At 36.3% G+C, this 21472-nt stretch overlaps 1 protein-coding gene across 4 annotated transcripts in view; it reads left to right on the top strand.

Annotated features, from left to right (window-relative positions):
- The window catches only part of SENP7 (SUMO specific peptidase 7), a 159648-nt gene that overhangs the window by 83839 nt on the left and 54337 nt on the right, over window positions 1–21472 (top strand). For all 4 annotated transcript variants that reach the window (XM_065876082.1, XM_065876084.1, XM_065876085.1 and 1 more), the window contains one exon: window positions 20604–20719. In XM_065876082.1, coding sequence (XP_065732154.1) covers window positions 20604–20719 — 116 coding nt within the window. The remainder of the gene's footprint in view (window positions 1–20603; window positions 20720–21472) is intronic.

The following is a 21472-nucleotide window of genomic DNA, read 5'->3' on the forward strand; positions in this document are numbered from 1 at the left end:
TGGTAGTCACAATTGCCACAGCCATACTAGTATTACCATGTGGTTTAAAGAGTACTGTACTCCTTAAACCAAACTAGTTCTCTCTTCCCTTAAAATGAGTTCATTTTGAGGAGAATCCAGAGTGCCCATAAATTTTAAGTATGGCCATATCATCACTTCAGTAGATATGCCCCATTAAAACTAAATACAGGATGAATACAGGATAGGCTTGAGGAGGGGACTCTTGTAACCAACCTCCTCCTAGTTTGCCTGTCTTAAAATCAGAAAGAGTAAATAGAAATTAGATCTTCTCGGAAGGAAACATGATGTTCTGACATTATTGTTACTGTTCTGTTATTGTAGAGAATGTGGTCAACTTTGTTACAAAGATAGAATGTCAAGTAGCAACTAGAAGTTGGTGGGTTGAAGAATGGGGGCTATGGCTGAAAACTGAGGAGGTTTCCTCTGAAAACCCAATGCTTGTGCCCTTGATGATACCTATGAAAAAATGTTATATGAAGGCTAAAAGTCTTACTTTAGCCTTAGCTTGTCTTTATTGTTCAGAGCTGTTATTACCAACTTTAATGACACCCTGAATGTAATTATATAGGAAAAAAAGTCTTGTGTTTTATGCCAAAAATAAAGGATTAATAGAAAACACCAAAAGTGAATAGGAAATTTAAATTAAAATGGTCACCTTGAAGTAGCATATTTGCTTTTTCTAGATGCCAATTTATTATTTTAACATATAGATACTTAATTATTAACCTTTATACTATTCCTATAACAAATTTTAATTAATATTTATTAAGTCTTTACTACGATATTACACTGTGATAAATGCCATACCTGTATTAACTTATTTAGTACAGACTTGAATTGAAGCTCAGGCAATTTGCTTAACTTCTCTTTCTCTGTACCTCAGTTTAGCCCATCTGTAAGTTAAGATAATAATACCTAGGTATGCTGGAGGAGTAAATGAGAAAATCACTTATTATCTTTTAATTTGATAACTTTTTACATCAATACATAGAGATCTATTTATCTTCTTTTACATATATTTACTTCCTTATGGGTGGACATTTAGGATATTTTTCATTTTTTATCTGTATAACAATGCCATAATAAATGGAGTTATCCTTTTTTATAAATTTATTTTTAAAATTTATTTATTTATTTTTGGCTGCATTGGGTCTTCGTTGCTGTTGTGTTGGGTTTTCTCTGGTTGTGTTGAGCAGGGGCTACTCTTTGTTGCGGTGCATGGGCTTCTCATTGTAGTGGCTTCTCTTATTGCAGAGCACGGGCTCTAGGTGCGTGGGCTTCAGTAGTTGCAGCACACGGGCTCAGTAGTTGTGGCTCATGGGCTCTAGAGCACAGGCTCTGTTGTTGTGGGGCATAGGCTTAGTTGCCTCGCGGCATGTGGGATCTTCCCAGACCAGGGCTCGAATCTGTGTCCCCTGCATTGGCAGGCGGATTCTTAACCACTGTGCCACCAGGGAAGTCCATTAAGTTTATTTATTTTATTTATTTAGTTTTGGCTGTGTTGGGTCTTCGTTGCTGCGTGCAGGCTTTCTCTAGTTGAAGTGAGCGGTGGCTACTCTTCGTTGTGGTGCACGGGCTTCTCATAGTGGTGGCTTCTTTTGTTGCAGAGCATGGGCTCTAGGCACACAGGCTTCAGTAGTTGTGGCATACAGGCTCAGTAGTTGTGGCTCACTGGCTGTAGAGTGCAGGCTCAGTAGTTGTGGCTCACAGGCTTAGTTGCTCTGTGGCAAGTGGGATCCTCCCAGACCAGGGATCGAACCCGTGTCCCCTGCATTGGCAGGTGGATTCTTAACCACTGCGCCACCAGGGCAGTCCCAATAAATGGATTTATATATATATCTTTGTGTACTTAGTCTTATAAATCTTGTAGTGCCATTCTCCTGTACTTTATCCAGAATTAAGTGATATTGAAATTTTTTGATGACCTGTTGGCAAAAATAAACATAATTGTTTTCAATAAATTGTTTTCATTTCAGTCATTTCTTATTTCAGTGAAGATGGATTTTGTATTTCTCACATGAGTTTCTTCTTTAGTCTTTGCATGTATTGGGGTGTTTCATACTGATTTGTAAGAACTCTTATGAAAGGTACTAACTCTTTGTTATATGTGTTGCAAAAATTTTTTTAGGTTTCCTATTTGTAATTTTACTTTGTTTATACTAACTTCTGTAGTATTGATACTTAAAGTTTTATTTTGTAAAACCTGTCAGTGTTTGACCCCGGTGTTTTGGTTTATTCTTGGAAAGACCTCCTCAACCCCAAGTATAAAAATAGGTCAGTGAACTACAGTTTTAATTTGTGATGTTTTGAGTGAGGTATTAGACCCAGAATAACAGTCTGGAGATAACTTTTCTAATTGTTTTGGTTCCTTTTTGCCTTTCTGGAGTCTGATATAAATGTCTATGGATACATGGGTTGCTTTCACTTTTTGGCTATTGTGAATAATAACACTGTTATGAACATCAGTGTACAAGTATCTGTGTTTCTGCTTTCAATTATTTTGGGTGTATATCTGAAAGTGGAATTGCTGGATCATTTAATTCTATTATTAATTTTTTGAGTAACCCCCACACTGTTCTCTGTAGTAACTGTACCATTTTACATTGACACAGTAGTGCACAAGGGTCCTGGTTTTTTCACATCATTGGTAACACTTGTTATTTTTTGTGTTTGCATAATGGCCATCCTAATGGGTGTGAAGTGATATCTCATTGTGCTTTTGACATGGTTTTTCCTAGTAATTACTGATATTGAACATCTTTTTCATGAGTTTATTGGCCATTCATGTATCTTCTTTGGAGAACTGTCTGTTCAGCTCCTTTGCCCATTGATGAATCAGGTTGTTTTTTATTTATTTATTTTTTAGCATCATTATTGGAGTATAATTGCTTTACAATGTTGTGTTAGTTTCTGCTGTATAACAAAGTGAATCAGCTATATGCATACATATATCCCCATATCCCCTCCCTCTTGCATCTCCTTCCCACCCTCCCTATCCCACCCCTCTAGGTGGTTGCAGAGCAACAAGCTGATCTCCCTGTGCTATGCTGCTGCTTCTCACTAGCTATCTGTTTTACATTTGGTAGTGTATATATGTCAGTGTTACTCTCTCACTTCGTCCCAGGTGACCCTTCCCGCTCCCCTTGTTCTCAAGTCCATTCTCTACGTCTGTGTCTTTATTCATGTCCGGCCCCTAGGTTCGTCAGAACTTTTATTTTTTTTTTTAGATTCCATATATACGTGTTAGCACATGGTATTCGCTTTTCTCTTTCTGACTTACTTCACTCTGTATGACAGACTCTAGGTCCATCTGCCTCACTACAAATAACTCAATTTCGTTTCTTTTTATGGCTGAGTAATATTCCATTGTATATATGTGCCACATCTTCTTTATCCATTCATCTGTCAGTGGACACCTAGGTTGCTTCCATGTCGTGGCTATTGTAAATAGAGCTTCAGTGAACATTGTGGTACATGATGACTCTTTTTGAATTATGGTTTTCTCAGGGTATATGCCCAGTAGTGGGATTGCTGGGTCATATGGTAGTCCTACTTTTAGTTTTTTAAGGAACCTCCATACTGTTCTCCATAGTGCTGTATCAATTTACATTCCCCTCTACAGTGCAAGAGGGTTCCCTTTTCTCCACACCCTCTCCAGCATTTATTGTTTCTAGATTTTTTGATGGTGGCCATTCTGACCGGTGTGAGGTGATACCTCATTGTAGTTTTGATTTTCATTTCTCTAATAACTAGTGATGTTGAGCATCTTTTCATGTGTGTCTTGGCAATTTGTATATCTTTGGAGTAATGTCTATTTAGGTCTTCTGCCCAGTTTTGGATTGGGTTGTTTGTTTTTTTGATATTGAGCTGCATGAGCTGCTTGTATATTTTAGAGGTTAATCCTTTGTCAGTTGCTTCGTTTGCAAATATTTTCTCCCATTATGAGGGTTGTCTTTTCGTCTTGTTTATGGTTTCCTTTCCTGTGCAAAAGCTTTTAAGTTTCATTAGGTCCCATTTGTATATTTTTGTTTTTATTTCCATTTCTCTGGAAGGTGGGTCAAAAAGGATCTTGCTGTGATTTATGTCATAGAGTGTTCTGCCTATGTTTTCCTCTAAGAGTTTGATAGTGTCCGGCATTACATTTAGGTCTTTAATCCATTTTGAGTTTATTTTTGTGTATGGTGTTAGGGAGTTTTCTAATTTCATTCGTTTACATGTAGCCATCCAGTTTTCCCAGCACCACTTATTTAAGAGGCTGTCTTTTCTTCATTGTATATTCTTGCTTCCTTTATCAAAGATAAGGTGACCATATGTGCATGGGTTTATCTCTGGGCTTTCTATCCTGTCCCACTGATGTATATTTCTGTTTCTGTGCCAGTACCATCCTGTCTTGATTACTGTAGCTTTGTAGTATAGTCTGAAGCCAGGGAGCCTGATTCCTCCGGCTCCGTTTTTCTTTCTCAAGATTGCTTTGGCTTTTAGGGGTCTTTTGTGTTTCCATACAAATTGTGCAGTTTTCTGTTCTAGTTCTGTGAAAAATGCCATTGGTAACTTGATAGGGATTGCATTGAATCTGTAGATTGCTTTGGGTAGTATAGTCATTTTCACAATGTTGATTCTTTCACTCCAAGAGCATGGTATATATCTCTCCATCCGTTTGTATCATCTCTAATTTCTTTCATCAGTGTCATAGTTTTTGGCATATAGGTCTTTTCTCTCCTTAGGTAGGTTTATTCCTAGATATTTTACCCTTTGTTGCAATGGTAAATGGGAGTGTTCCTTTAATTTCTCTTTCAGATTCTTCGTCATTAGTGTGTAGGAATATAAGAGATTACTGCGTATTAATTTTGTATCCTGCTACTCTACCAAATTCATTGATTAGCTCTAGTAGTTTTCGGTAACATCTTTAGGATTCTCTATGTATAGTATCATGTCATCTGCAAACAGTGACAGTTTTACTTCTTCTTTTCCAATTTGGATTCCTTTTATTTCTTTTTCTTCTCTGATTGCTGTGGCTATAACTACCAAAACTGTGTTGAATAGTAGTGGTGAGAGTGGGCAACCTTGTCTTGTTCCTGATCTTAGAGGAAGTGTTTTCAGTTTTTCACAATTGAGAATGATGTTGGCTGTGGGTTTGTCAGATATGGCCTTTATTATGTTGAGGTAGGTTCCCTCTGTGTCTGCTCTCTGGAGAGTTTTTATCATAAATTGGTGTTGAATTTTGTGGAAAGCTTTTTCTGCATGTATTGAGATAATCATATGGTTTTTATCCTTCAATTTGTTAATATGGTGTATCACATGGACTGATTTGCATATATTTAAGAATCCTTGCATAAACTCCACTTGATCATGGTATATGATCCTTTTAATGTGCTTTTGGATTCTGTTTGCTAGGATATTGTTGAGGATTTTTGCATCTATGTTCATCAGTGATATTGGCCTGTAGTTTTCTTTTTTTGTGACGCCTTTGTCTGGCTTTGGTATCAGGATGATGCTGTCCTCGTAGAATGAGTTCGGGAGTGTTCCTCCTTCTGCTATGTTTTGGAAGAGTTTTAGAAGTATAGGTGTTAACTCTTCTCTAAATGTTTGATAGAATTCACCTGTGAAGCCATCTGGTCCTGGGCTTTTGTTTTTTGGAAGATTTTTAATCTTACTTTCAAATTCAGTGCTTGTGATTGGTCTGTTTATATTTTCTATTTCTTCCTGGTTCAGTCTCGGAAGGTAGTGCTTTTCTAAGAATTTGTGCATTTCTTCTAGGTTGTCCGTTTTATTGGCATATAGTTGCTTGTAGTAATCTCTCTTGATCCTTTGTGTTTCTGCAGTGTCAGTTGTTACTTCCCTTTTTCATTTCTAATTCTTTTGAGTCTTCTCCCTTTTTTTCTTGATGAGTCTGGCTAATGGTTTATCAATTTTGTTTATCTTTTGAAAGAACCAGCTTTTAGTTTTATTGATGTTTGCTATCATTTCCTTCATTTCTTTTTCATTTATTTCTGATCTGATCTTTATGATTTCTTTCCTTCTGCTAACTTTGGGGGTTTTTTGTTCTTCTTTCTCTAATTGCTTTAGGCGTAAGGTTAGATTGTTTATTTGAGATGTTTCTTGTTTCTTGAGGTAAGATTGTATTGCTATAAACTTCCCTCTTAGAACTGCTTTTGCTGCCTCACATAGGTTTTGGGTGGTCATGTTTTCATTGTCATTTATTTCTAGGTATTTTTTGATTTCCTCTTTGATTTCTTCAATGATCTCTTGGTTATTTAGTAGCATATTGTCTAGCCTCCATGTGTTTGTATTTTTTACAGCTTCTGTGCTGTAATCGATACCTAGTCTCACAGTGTTATGGTCTGAAAAGATACTTGATATGATTTCAATCTTCTTAAATTTACCAAGGCTTGATTTGTGACTCACGATATGGTCTATCCTGGAGAATATTCCATGAGCACTTGAGAAGAAAGTGTATTCTGTTGTTTTGGGATGGAATGTCCTGTAAGTATCAGTTAAGTCCATCTTGTTTAATGTATCATTTAAACCTTGTATTTCCTTATTTATTTGCATTTTGGGTGATCTGTCCATTGGTGAAAGTTGTTTTAAAGTCCCCTGCTATTATTGTGTTACTGTCAGTTTCCCCTTTTATGGCTGTTAGCATTTGCCTTATGTACTGAGGTGCTCCTATGTTGGGTGCATATATATTTACAATTGTTATGTCTTCTTCCTAGTTCGATCGCTTGATCAGTATATAGTGTCCTTCTTTGTCTCTTGTAATAGTCTTTATTTTGCATTCTGTTTTGTCTGATATGAGAATTGCTGCTTCAGCTTCCTGTTGATTTCCATTCGCATGGAATATCTTTTTCCATCCCCTCCCTTTCATTCTGTACGTGTCCCTAGGTCTGAAGTGGGTCTGTTGTGGACAGTGTGTATACAGGTCTTGTTTTTGTATCTATTCAGTCAGCCTGGGTCTTTTGGTTGGAGCATTTAATCCATTTACATTTAAGGTAGTTATCGATATGTATTTTCCTATTACCATTTTCCTAATTGTTTATGGTTTGTTTTTGTAGGTTTTTTCATTCTTTTGTGTTTCCTGCCCAGAGAATTTGCTTTAGCATTTTTGTAAAGCTGGTTTGGTGGTGCTGAATTCTCTTAGATTTTGCTTGTCTGTAAAAGTTTTAATTTCTCTGTCGAATCTGAATGAGATCCTTGGTGGATAGAGTAGTCTTGGTTGCAGGGTTTTCCCGTTTATCAGTTAAATATGTCCTGCCCACTCCCTTCTGGTTTGCAGAGTTTCTGCTGAAAGATCAGCTGTTAACCTTATGGGCATTCCCTTATATGCTACTTGTTGCTTTTCCCTTGCTGCTTTTAATATTTTTTGTTTGTATTTATTTAAAAATTTTTTTTGTTTTGCGTAACACGGGCCTCTCACTGTTGTGGACTCTCCTGTTGTGGAGCACATGCTCTGGACACACAGGCTTAGTGCCCATGGCTCACAGGCCCAGCCGCTTCACGGCATGTGAGATTTTTCTGGACTGGGGCACGAACCCACGTCCCCTGCATCGGCAGGCTGACTCTTAACCATTGTGCCATCAGGGAAGCCCTGTATTTAATTTTTGATAGTTTGATTAATATGTGTCTTGGTTTATTTCTGCTTGGATTTATCCTGCATGGGACTCTGCTTCCTGGAGTTGAATGAGTATTTCCTTTCCCATGTTAGGGAAGTTTTCAACTATAATCTTTTCAAATATTTCCTCATATCCTTTCTTTTTCTCTTCCTCTTCTGGGACCTGTATAATTCGAATGTTGATGCATTTAATGATGCCCCAGTGGTCTCCGAGACTGTCCTCAATTGTGTTCTTTCTTTTTTCTGCTCCCTGGCAGTTATTTCCACTATTTTATCTTCCAGCTCGCTTATCTGTTTTTTCTGCCTCAGTTATTCTGCCATTGCTTCCTTCTAGAGTATTTTTAATTTCAGTAATTATGTTGTTCCTCACTGTTTATTTGCTCATTAGTTCTTCTAGATCCTTGTTAAATGTCTCTTGTATTTTCTCCATCTGTTTCCGAGAATTTGGATCATCTTTTCTATCATTACTCTGAATTCTTTTTCAGGTAGGTTATGTATCTCGTCTTCATTTACTTGGTCTTTTACATTTTTACCTTGCTTCTTCATCTGTAACATGTGTTTTTGTTGTTTCTTTTTTTTTTTTTTTCCTGGGTGGTGCTGTATTCCTGTCTTACTGGTTGTTTCGCCTGAGACTTACAGCACTGAAGTTTGCAGCCAGTTGGATAGAGCTGGGTCATGGTGCTGAGATGAGGACCTCTGGGAGGCGTCACTCCGATTAATAGTCACTGGGGTCTGAGGTTCTCTCTTAGTCCAGCAGTTTGGACTCGGAGCTCCCACCACAGTAGCTTGGGCCCGACATCCGGAATGGGAACCAAGATCCCGCAAGCTTTGTGGCACGGTAAAAAAAAAAAAAAAAAAAAAAAAAAAAAAAAAAAAAGAGGAGCAGTACAGTATCAAAGAATAAAAAACAAAATAAAATTAGAAAGATAAAAAATATATTAGGAAAAATAAAAGTATAATTGAAACAACCACTTGCTGGGGGTTCCTTCTGTCCTTTTTGGTGTCCATGGTCCCCCACCAGTGCCTGGTAAGTGTCCTAGTTGTGCGGAGATGTGAATTCCCCATCATCCTAGTATGCCGTCTTCTGTTTTTTATTTTTGAGTTTTAGGAGTTCTCTCTATATTCTGAATATTAATATATTATCAGAAATATGATTTGCAAATATTTTCTTCCATTTTGTGGGTTGACTTTTATTCTACTGATACTGCCACTTGATGTACAGAAGTTTCAGTTTTGATAAAGTCCAATATATCTATGTTTCCATTTTTTGCCCATGCTTTGGTGTCATATACAAGAAATTTTTGCCAAATCCAGTGTCATGAACATTTCCCCCTATGCCTAGAGTTTTATAGTTTCAGCTTATGCATTTAGGCCTTTGATGCATTTTGAGTTAACTTTTGTGTAGGGTGTTAGGTGAGGGTCCATCTTCATTCTTTTTGCATGTGGATATTCTGTTTCTCCACATGCTTTGTTGAAAAGGCTGTCCTTTCCCCACTGAATGGTCTTGGCAGCCATGTGAAAATCATCTGCCATATATGCGAGGGTTTATTTCTGGGTGTTGTTCTATTACATTGATCTCTATATCTGTCTTTATGCCAGTTCCATGGTGTTTTGATTATTATAGCTTTGTAGTAATTTTTGAAATCAGGGAGTATGAGACCTCCAAATTTGTTGAAGATCGTTTTTGGCTCTTCCGGTTTCCTTAAGGTCATGTATGCGTTTTAGGATAAGTTTTTATATTTCTGCAAGAAATGCTACTGCAGTTTTGATAAGATTGAATTCAGTGTGTAGATTGCTTTAGGTAGTATTGACATCTTAACAATATTAAGCCTTCCAATCCGTGAACATGGGATGTGTTTCCATTTATTAATGTCTTATTTAATTTCTTTCAGCCACGTTTTATAGTTTTCATTGTACACGTCTTTTGTCTCCTTGGTTAAGTGCTAAGTTTCTTGTTCTCTTCTTGAAGCGATTGTAAATAGGTTGTTCTCTTAGTTTCCTTTTTTTGTTGTTGTTTATTAATTCTAACAGTTTTGTTTTTGTGTATGTGTGTGTGTAATCTTTAGAGTTTCCTACATGTAAGATCATATCATCTGCAAACACAGATTATTTCTTTCCAGTTTTGATGCTTTTATATTTCTTTTTCTTGTATAAGTGCTCTGGCTAGAACTTCTAGTACTGTGTTGACTAGAAGTGGTAAAAGTGGGCATCCTTGCATTATTCCTGATCCTAGAAGAAAAGCTGTCAATCTTTCATCGTTGAGTTTGATGTTTCCTGTGCATTTTTAATATATGGTTTTTACTATGTTGAGGTGAGTAGTTTGTTTCTATTCCTAGATTGTCGAATTTTATTTTTTAGTTATTAGCAAAAGTTATTGAATTTTGTGGAGTGCTTTTTCTGCATTAATTGACATGACCATGTGGTTTTACACTTTTATTCTGTTAATGTGGTGTGTTGAAAGATTTTTGTATGTTGAACCATCCTTGCATCCTGTGAGTAAATCCATGTAGTTAAGGTATATAACCATATGAGCCATTTGAGGTATTTTATTGAGGATTTTTGCATCAATGTTCCTTGGGGATATTGGCCTATATTTTTATTGTAGTGTCTTTGAATTGATTTGCTATCAGGGCAATCAATGCTTGACCTCACAGAATGAGGATGTATTCCATCATCTTCAGTTTTTTGGAAGAGTTTGAAAAGATTATCTGTTAGTTGTTCTTTAAAAGTTTGGTAGAATTCACCATTTGAGGCTGTCAGTTCCAGGGCTTTCCTTTATTGGGAAGTTTTTGGTTACTGACTCAATGTTCTTACTAGTTATGGGTCTATTCAGATTTTCTATTGTGATTTAATAGGTTTTGTGTCAGTAGGAATTTGTTAATTTCATCTACATTATCCAATTCATATAGTTGTTCATCGTACTCTCTTCTAATCCTTTTTATTTCTGTCGGGCTGGTTGTAATGTTTTAATTTTCATTTCTGATTTTATTAATTTGAATCTTCTCTTCGTTTTCTTAGTCCATCTAGCTAAAGGTCTGTTGATTTTATTGATCTTTCTGAAGAACGAACTTTTGGTTTTGTTGATTTTTCTCTTTTTTTTCTCCCATTCTCTTTTTATCTCTGCTCTTATCTTTATTATTTTATTACTTCCACTACCTTTGAATTTAGTTTGTTCTTTTTCTAGTTCCTTAAGTTGTAAAGTTAGGCTGTTGATATGAGATATTTCTTTTTTGGTGTAAACATCTATAGCTGTATATTTCTCCTTTAGCACTGCTTTTGCTTCATCCCATGTGTTTTGATATGTTGTCCTTTCATTTTCATTTATCCCTCAGCATTTTCTATTTCCTTGTGATATCTTCTTACACCCATTGCTTGCTTCAGAGTGTGTTGTTTAATTTCCAAAGATGTGAGTATTCCAGTTCTCCTTCTGTTACTGATTTCTAACTTCATCCTGTGTGGTCAGGGAAGATGCCTTGTATGATATTTATCTTTCTAAATCTGTTGAGATGTAGTTTTTTGTCTTAAAATACAGCTATCATGGAGAATGTCCTTTGTACACTTGAGAAGAATACATATTCTCTTGTTGGGTAGAGTATTCTGTATATGATGGTTAGGTCTCGTAGGTTTATTTTATTTGTTTAAGTCTTCTAATTCCTTACATATCTTCTGTCAGGTTGTTTTGTTCCTGTTGAGAGTGGGGTATTGAAGTCTTCAACTATTACTGTGAAAATGTCTGTTTCTCCCTTCTGTTCTATCAATTTTTTCCTTAATATATTTTGATAATATTAGATGTGTAAGTATTTACAATTGTTAAATCACCTGTTGTATTGAACCTTGTACTAATATATAATGTCCTTCTTTCTCTCCTGTGAACTTCTGATTTAAGGTCTATTTTGTCTGATATTAGTATAGCCACCCTTGCTCTCTTTTGGCTAGTATTTGCATAGAATATCTGTTTTCATATTTTCGCTTTCAACCTATTTGTATCTTTGCATCTAAAGTGAGTCTCTTGTAGACAGCCTATAGTTGGATCTTTTTTTTTTTTTGCCATGCCATACAGCATGCGGGATCTTAGTTCCCCGACTACCTGCACCCCCTGCGGTGGAAGTGCAGAGTCTTAACCACTGGACTGCCAAGGAAGTCTTGGATCATATATTTTTAATCCATTCTGCCAGTCTTTATCTTTTGTTTGGGGTTGAATTAATTACAATTAAAGCAGTTATTGATAAGGAAGGACTTTCTGTGATTTTAATATTTGTTTTCTATACGCCTTATAGCTTTTTTGCCCTTTATTTCCTACATTACTGTCTTTCTCTATGTTTACTTGTTTTTTCGTAGTGAAGCTTTTTGATTTCATTCTCATTTCCTTTTGTCTGTATTCTATAGCTGATTTCTTTGTGGTTATCATGAGGGTTACATTTAACATTCTAAAGTTATAACATGCCAATTTGAATTTATGCCAGCTTAATTTCAATAACATTCAGAACTGTGCTCCTCTATAGCTCTGTCCTCACATCCTTTCAATTACTGATGTCATAAAATGATATCTTTATGAATTGTTTGTTCAAAAGCATAGTCTAGTAATTTAAAAAATACATTAGTTTCATAAGTCAGTGGTCCCCAACATTTTTGGCACCAGGGACCAGTTTCGTGGAAGACAGTTTTTCCATGGACGGGGGTCGGGGGGGTGGTTCAGGCAGTAATGTGAGTGATGGTTCAGGCGGTAATGCGAGCGATGGGGAGTGATGGGTAGTGGCAGATGAAGCTTCACTTGCCTACTGGCTGCTCACCTCCTGCTGTGCAGCCTAGTTCATAACAGGCTGTGTGGACCAATAGCAGTCCATGACCCGGGGATTGGGGACCCCTGGCTTAAATCATGTAGAAAGTAAACAGGCAAGTTACAAACCAGAGTTACAATACCTGATTTTATAATTGTCTATGGATTTACTTTTACCAGTTATCTTTATTTCTTCATACGGCTTTGAATTACTGTCTAATGTCCTGTCATTTCAACACAAAGACTCTCTTTAGTTTTTCTTATAGGGCTGTTTTTTCTTATAGTGGTAATGAACGCCCTCAGCGTTTTCTTTTTTTTTTTTTTTTGCGGTATGCGGGCCTCTCACTGTTGTGGCCTCTCCCGTTGCAGACCACAGGCTCCAGACGCGCAGGCTCAGCGTCCATGGCTCACGGGCCCAGCCGCTCCGTGGCATGTGGGATCTTCCTGGACCGGGGCACGAACCCATGTCCCCTGCATCGGCAGGCGGACTCTCAACCACTGCACCACCAGGGAAGCCCCCGCCCTCAGCTTTTGATTGTCTTAGAATATCTTAATTTTGTCCTAATTTTTGAAGGACAGTTTGGCCAGATATAGGATTTCCTGTTGACAGTTTTTTCCTTTAGTCCTTTGAATATACCAATTCAGTGCCTTCTGGCCAGCATGGTTATTAATAAGAAATCTGCTCATAATCTTATAGAGGATCTTTTGTGTGTGATGAGTCACATTTTGCTTGGTGCTTTCAAGATTCTCTCTTTGCCTTTATCTTTGGACAATTTGATTATAACATTTCTTGGTGTAGATCTCATTCAGTTTACTCTACATGTAGTTCCTTGAGCTTTTTGGGTATTTATATTCATTTTTTCCATCAAATTTGGATTCTTTGGTGATATTTATTCCAATAATATCTTTGCCCCTTTCTCTTCTCCTCTGAGACTCCAACAATGTGTATATTAGTCCATTTTTTGGTGTCCTATAGGTCCCTTAGGCTCTGTTTACTTTTCTTAAATATTTCTTCTTTCTGGGCCTTCCCTGGTGGCGCAGCGGTTAAGAATCTGCCTGCCAATGCAGGGGGCATGGGTTCGAGCCCTTGTCCGGGAACATCCCACATTCCGTGGAGTAACTAAGCCCATGGGCTACAACTATTGAGCCTGCGCTCTGGAGCCCATGCTCTGTAACAAAGAGAAGCCACTGCAAAAAGAAGCCTGGGCGCCGCAACGAAGAGTAGCCCCTGCTTGCCGCAACTAGAGAAAGCCTGTGCGCAGCAATGAAGATCCAACACAGCCAAAAATAAATAAATTTATTAAAAAAATTTTTTTTCTTCTTTCTGTTCCTCAGATTTGGTCATTTCCATGATCATATTTTCAGGTTCAGTGACCGTTTCTTCTTGTTTCTTCTCCCTGCTCAAATCTGCTTTTGAATCTCTCTAATAAATTTTCATTTCAGTTATTATACTTTTTTAGCTCGAGAATTTCCTTTTGGTTCATTTGTGTATTTTGTCTTTTATTGATATTTTCATTTTATCATAGGTCATTTTCTTGACTTTTGTCCAAGATATTTTTTTTTCTTTTTTTAAAATTTCTCCGCATCACGTAGCATGTGGGATTTTTGTTCCCCTACCGACCAGGGATCAAACCTGCATCCCCTGCTTTGGAAGCACGGAGTCTTAACTACTGTACCACCAGGGAAGTCGCTGAGGATCTTTAAGATAGTCGTTTTAATGTCTTTGTCTACTGAATCTGCCAACTGGATCTTTTCAGGGACAGGTTCTGTTGATTAATTTTTTTTTCTGTTGAATTGGCCATACTTTCCTGTTTCTTTGTATGTCTTATGAATTTTTGTTGTTGTTGAAAATTTGACATTTGGATCTTACAAGATGCCAAGTCTGAAAATCAGATTCTCTCCCTTCCCTAGCGTTTGCTGGATTTTTTCCCTTTGTTAGTTTTTTAAATTGTTGTAACATGTCCCTCTTCCAGGGATCAGCCTGATATGTAAACAAAAGGTCTTTTCAGGTTTTTTCTGAACCTGTGTCTTTCCCCGGTTATGTCTATGGCATTCTAAATTTCCTTGTACATGTGATTACGTTTTAATGTCCTAGTCCTTAAATGTTTGGTTCCCATAAGGAGAAAATGGGAAAAATGGAGTGAGGAAATAAAATAGGTGCTAGTTCTTTAAATCTCTTGGAAGTTGTTTTAGCTGGATGGGGAGATTGTTGCAACAATGGTAGTGGTTGTTGTGGCAATGGCTGCCTGTCTCTATGTCTGCTTATCCACGATCAGAGATAGCAATCAGTGATCAGAATACAGTTTCCCAATATTTGGAGGATGAGGTCCTTATTGCTCATGTTGGTAATTGTAAGCCTTTGCAAACTGTTCTAGGAACTTGGGCATTGCTGCTTGCCTCCAAGCTGGGCATAGGTAACTGCTACCATCCAAATTGCCTAAATTGACCAAAATTAACTGCAATTTACTGTTGAACCTTTTGACTGGAAGTTGTAAGCCTTCCGTAGACTCCAGAATTCCAAAGTAGTTACATCATACAGATTCTGCCAGTGCAGTTGTTGTCTAGGTGAGAACATGGTAGGTGTTTCCTACTCTGCAATCTTCCTGAGGTCACTTGATATGTACTTCATATTGTATTGTACAGGGATCTTTGATTTATTCTTGGTGTCTGACTTTTTAATACTTTTATAAATGTAAACATTTCTAAGTGAGGGTGGGGGAGGGAAGAATTGGGAGTTTGGGATTAGCAGATGCAAATTATTGTATATAGGATGGATAACAACAAGATCCTACTGAATAGCACAGGGAACTATATTCAATATCCTGTGATAAGCCATGATGGAAAAGAACATGAAAAAGAATATATATACATATAACTGAATCACTTTGGTGTACAACAGAAATTAACAACATTGTAAATCAACTGTACTTCAATAAAATTTTAAAAATTTCTATGTTAAGTAGTTTTGAAAATGGAGTAATTACTGTATAATATATTCTGTAAAGGAATGCTGTAGGTTAATAATTTTATATAGTTTTTTATTTCAAAATTTTTACCCACTTAAATAATACCATAATGAGTTGTTTTGTTAATTATAGTTATCATGGGTGAGAAGATTGTCAGTAAAGATTGAATTCATTCTATGGCTATTCTGATTAGTACCAAATTGCTTTCCCAATTGTTTATCAATTTGCTTTTAAAAACTAGTTTATTGATATGTTACTGACAGAATATTGTATTAGTTTTAGGTGTACAAGATAATCTCATACATGTATATATTGCAAAATGAGTAACACAGTAAGTTTAGTTAACATCCATCACCGCACATAGTTACAGTTTTTTTTCTCTTTTTTAAAATATTTATTTATTTGGCTGCACTGGCTCTTAGTTGTGGCATGCGGGATCTAGTTCCCTGACCAGGGCTTGAACCCAGCCCCCCTGCACTGGGAGCGCAGAGTCTTAACCACTGGACCAACAGGGAAGTCCCAGTTTTCTTTCTCTTGATGAGAACTTTTAAGATCTACTATCTTATCAACTTTCAAATATATAGTACACTGTTGTCATCCATAGTCATCATGCTGTACCTTACATCCCCAGGACTTATTTCTCTTACAACTGGAAACTTGCACCTTTTTACCACCTTCAGTCATTTCATGCCCCTGGCTCTGGCAGCCACCAATCTGTTGTCTGTATCTAGGTGTGTGTTTGTCTGTTTTTAAATTTAGATTCCACATATAAGTGAGATTGTACAGTATTTGTCTTTGTCCAAGGTTCATTCATGTTGTCACAAATGGCAGGATTTCTTTTTTTATGACTGAATAATATTCCATCGTGTGTGTGTGTGTGTGTGTGTGTGTGTGTGTGTGTGTGTGTTTGTGTGTGTGTCAGTGTCACATTTTCTTTATCCATTCATCTATTGACGGACACTTATCTTGTTTCCATGTCTTGGCTGTTGCAAATAATGCTGCAGTGAACATGGGGGTGTGTATATCTTTTTGAGAGAGTGCTTTTGTTTCCTAAGGATACATACTAAGAAGTGGAATTGCTGGATCGTATATTAGTTCTATTTTTAATTTTTTGAGGAACCTTCATACTGTTTTCCATAGTGGCTGCAGTAATTTACATTCCCACAGCACTCCACATCCTTGCCAACACTTCTTTCTTATCTTTTGATAATAGTCTTTCTCACATGTGTGAGATTATACCTCACTGTGGTTTTGATACACATTTCCCTGATGATTAGTGGATGTTGAGCTCCTTTTCATGTACCTGTTGGTCATTTGTAGTCTTCTTTGGAAAAACCTCTGTTTGGTTTTTCTGCCTATTTTTTAATGAAATTGTTCTGCTTTTTTGGTTGAGTTGTATGAATTCTTTATATATTTTGGATATTAACTCCCTTATCAGATACATGATTTACAAATATTTTCTCCTATTCCATGGGTTGCCTTTTTTTTTTGTTTTTTTTCAGTACGCGGGCCTCTCACTGTTGTGGCCTCTCCCGTTGCGGAGGACGCGCAGGCTCAGCGGCCATGGCTCACGGGCCCAGCCGCTCCGCGGCATGTGGGATCTTCCCGGTCTGGGGCACAAACCTGTGTCCCCTGCATCGGCAGGCGGACTCTCAACCACTGTGCCACCAGGGAAGCCCCATGAGTTGCCTTTTAATTTTATTGAAGGTTTCCTTTGCTGTGCAGCTTTTTGGTCCCACTTTTTAATTTTCTTTTGTTGCCTTTGTTTTGGTGTTTAATCCAAAAAATCATTGCCAAGATCATTGTGAAGGTACTTACTCTCATGTTTTTTTCTAGGAGTTTTATGGTTTCAGGTCATACATTTAAGTGTTTAATCCATTTTGTGTTGATTTTTGTATATATGGTATAAGATATTTATACAGTTTCATTCTTTTGCATGTGGCTGTCAAGTTTTCCCAACATCAGTTATTGAAAAGACTCTCCTTTTCCCATTGTGTATTCTTAGCGCCTTTATCATACAGGAGTTGACTATATATGCATGGATTAATTTCTGGCTCTCTATTCTGTTTCATTCATTTATGTGTCTGTTTTTATGCCAATACTATATTGTTTTGATTACTATGGTTTTGTAATGTAGTTTGAAATCATGAAGTGTGATTCCTCTGGCTTTGTTTTTCTTTCTCAAGATTGCTTTGGCTATTTGGGGTCTTTAGTAGTTCCATACAAATTTTAAGACTGTTCTATTTCTGTGAAAAAGGCCATTAGAATGTTGATAGGGATTGCTTTGAATCTGTAGGTTGCTTTGGGTAGGATGAACATTTTAACAAAATTAATTTTTCCAATCCATGAGTATAGAATATCTTCCCATTTATTTGTGTCTGCAGTTTCTTTCATCAGTATCTTATAGTTTTCAGTGTACAGGTTTTTCTCCTTCTAGGTTATATTTATTCATAAGTATAATTTTATTCTTTTTGCTATAGTTATAAATGGTATTTTTTCTTAATTTCTTTTTCAGATAGTTCATTGTTAGTGTATAGAAGTGCAACTGATTGTAGTGCGTTGACTTTGTATCCTGCAACTTTAGTGAATTCATTTATTCTCACAGTTTTTTGCTGGATTTTCTAGGGTTTTCTTTCTATAAGATCATATCATCTGCAAATAATGACAGTTTTACATTTTCCTTTCTGATTTAGATGCCTTTTATTTATTTATTTTTCTTGTCTAATTTGTCTAGCCAGGATTTCCAGTACTGCGTTGAATAAGAGTGGTGAGAGTGGGCACCCTTGTCTTGTTCTTCATCTTAGAGGTGAAGCTTTTAATTTTTCACTGTTTAATATGATGTTAGCTGTGGGTTTGTGGCATTGGCCTTTATTATGTTGTGGTATGTTCCTTTTATACCCAGGTTTTTGAGGGTTTTATCATGAAAGGATGTTGAATTTTGTCAAATGCTTTTTCTGCATCTTTTGAGGGATCAGATGATTTTTATCTTTCATTTTATTAATGTGGTTTATCATATTGATTGATTTTTGGATGTTGTACCATTCTTGCATCTCTGCAATAAGTTGCACTTGCTCATGGTGTTTGATCCTTTTAACGTGTGTTGTGGAATTTGGTTTCCAGTACTTTGATGAGAATTTTCGCATCTCTATGCATTAAGGGTATTTTGGTGTATAGTTTTCTTTTCCTGTAGTGTTCTTAACTGGCTTTGGTATTAGTGTAGTGATGGCCTTGCAAAATGAGTATAGAAGTGTTCCCTCCTCTTAAAATTTTTGGAAGAGTTTGAGAAGGATTGTCATTAATTCTTCTTTAATTGTTTGGTAGAATTACCAGTGAAACCACTTGGTCCTGGGCTTCTCTGTGTTGGGAGGTTTTTGATTACTAATTCAGTCTCCTTGTTATTGATCTGTTCACATTTTCTTTTTCTTCATGATTCAGTTTGGTAGGTTGTATGTTTCTAGATATTTGTCCATTTCTTCTAGGTTATATGACTTGATGTACAATTGTTTGTAATAGTCACTTATGATATTCATATTTTATTCATATGATATTCATATATTCATATTTCTGTGCTATCAGTTGTAATGATTTTATTTACAAGTCTTCTCTTTTTTCCTTTAGTCTAGCCAAAAGGTTTTTTGCCCCCAGAAAACCAGCTCTTAGGTTATCCATATTGTTGGCATATAATTACTTATTGTAGTCTCTTGATGATCTGTTTTGATTTGAGTCTTTTTTTTCTTGGTTTGTCTAGCTAAAGGTTTGTCAACTTTATTTTTTGAAAAAACTAGCTCTTAGTTTTGTTTACCTTTTCTGTTGTTTTTCTTATTTTTATTTTATTTACTTCTGCTCTGATCTTTGTTGTTTCTTTCCTTGTGCTTAGTTTGGGCTTCATTTGTTCTTTTTCTAGTTCCAAGAGGTGTAAATTGAGGTTGTTTATTGGAGTTCTTTCTTGTTTTTTAATGTAGGCATTTATTGCTATTAACTTCCCTCGTAGAACATTCCATAGATTTTGACATTTTATGCTCACATTTTCATTTGTTTCAAGATATTTCTTGATCTTCCTTTTGATTTTTTTCTTTAGCCAGTTGGTTTTCAGTAGCATATTGTTTAACCTCCATATACTTGTGAATTTTTCAGCTTTCCTCCTGTTATTGATTTCTCATTTTATACTGTTTGGTTGGGAAAGATATTTTGTAGATTTTAGTCTTCTTAAATTTGCTAAGACTTGCAAATCATGTGGCCTATCATGTGACTTATCATGGAGAATGTTCTGTGTTTATGTTTTATAAATGCATGTCAGGTCTATTTGGTCAAGTTTATGGTTCAATCCAATGTTTCCTTTTTGATTTTTTTTTTTTGTGTGTGGTCTGGATGATCTAATGATTACCGAAAGTGGGGTGAGGTATTGAAACCCCCTACTACTATTATATTATGTTTTCATTAATAGCGATATTATGCTCATCTTCCAAAACTTGTTTTTCACACAGTATTATATTTTATGTATTTAACTAGTAGGTTATATTTTAAATTATTTTCTCTGTAGGTAAAATTTGTAACTACATTCCAAACTTTATTTTTTTTAAATTTCTTTTATTTTTATTTTTTTGTGGTACGCAGGCCTCTCACTCTTGTGGCCTCTCCCGCTGCGGAGCACAGGCTCCGGATACGCAGGCTCAGCGGCCATGGCTCATGGGCCCAGCCTCTCCACGGCATGTGGGATCTTCCCGGACCGGGGCACAAACCATGTTCCCTGCGTTGGCAGGCGGACTCCCAACCACTGTGCCACCAGGGAAGCCCCAAACTTTATTTTGTACATAACTTTTGATATGTGAACCATGCTTGAAACATATTAACAATTACCTTTGACTTATTTTTTGATTACACATAAGTGTGATTATCATGTACTTGTGTTCGTGGAATTTTTACTTTTTAGACCTCTTCGATGTATTTAATACTTGTATTATTCTTTGTTCATTTTGCATGTGCACAATTTTGTGTTGTGCTTATCTTGTTTTTTTCCTTCCAAAGAAACATGGAGAACTTAAAGGTAGAACAGGAATGAGAACTTATTTCTCAAGTCATATTTTAATATTCTTTTTACTGTTCAGATCACATCCTCTGCTATAAAGGACGCCATTTGTAACCTGTTATTTTTATCGTGAATATATGTCAGCTGGCTTCTAAATTCATTTGTGTTCAGAAGAATTGAGTATAATATTATTTTGTTTTGCAGGAGTTCACAACCAAGTCAGACAGACAATAATTATGCAAAGCAGGCTGCACACGCTAAAGAAAAGCGAAGAGATGATGATAGCATTTCACTTGTAACGTCTGATACTCAACCTAAAGGTTAGTGAACCTCAGAAAACTGTTGCCAATTGAATTTTTGTCTGTTGCATTTTTAATAATATTTTTTAGCTAACTTTATTTATACATGAAAGTAAAGAGGTTTTTTAGTGACACAAAGAAAATTGCTAAATTTACCATTTGTATACATCTCCTGATTTGTTTACAAAATCCAGAAGTCAAATTTGAATATTATTATTTTCTTTCCTTTTTTTTTGTTGGGGCTGGGCATACAGGTATAAAGTTATAATGTTAGTTTGACTCTTTCTAAATGTCACTCCCATGGATATGTCTAGTAAGTGATATTACTGCTAACTTGATTATTATTCTTAGCTTCCCACTGTCTATCCTCCTACTATGAAATACATTCTTTATTCATTAGGATCTCTCTCGACTCTAGAAGGATGCCAATACAAGCCACTATTAGCCCAAATTTAAAGGTAAATACATCCCAGACTTCTGAAAATTCACTGTAGGCCTCCTTGCCTGTCGGGTTAATGAATTGACTTCTTTTCTCCTTTTTGTCTCTTCTTATAAAGATCGTAAAATAATTCATAAAAGCTTTCACCAAAACAAATTTATACATTAGTCAGATGTGAAACTAACATCTTCAAGGGTCTCTTGGATTATTAATAGCTTCAAGCTAGTTGAGGTATTTTGTTTTCTGAATGATTTTATAAATTATTCACAAGAAACGGGGTCCTTCACTGACACTGTGTAAAAATTCTTTGTACTTCATTTGGAACACAGCTGTTT

Source organism: Phocoena phocoena, chromosome 4 (genome assembly GCF_963924675.1).
Source record: "Phocoena phocoena chromosome 4, mPhoPho1.1, whole genome shotgun sequence".
Taxonomy (NCBI): domain Eukaryota; kingdom Metazoa; phylum Chordata; class Mammalia; order Artiodactyla; family Phocoenidae; genus Phocoena; species Phocoena phocoena.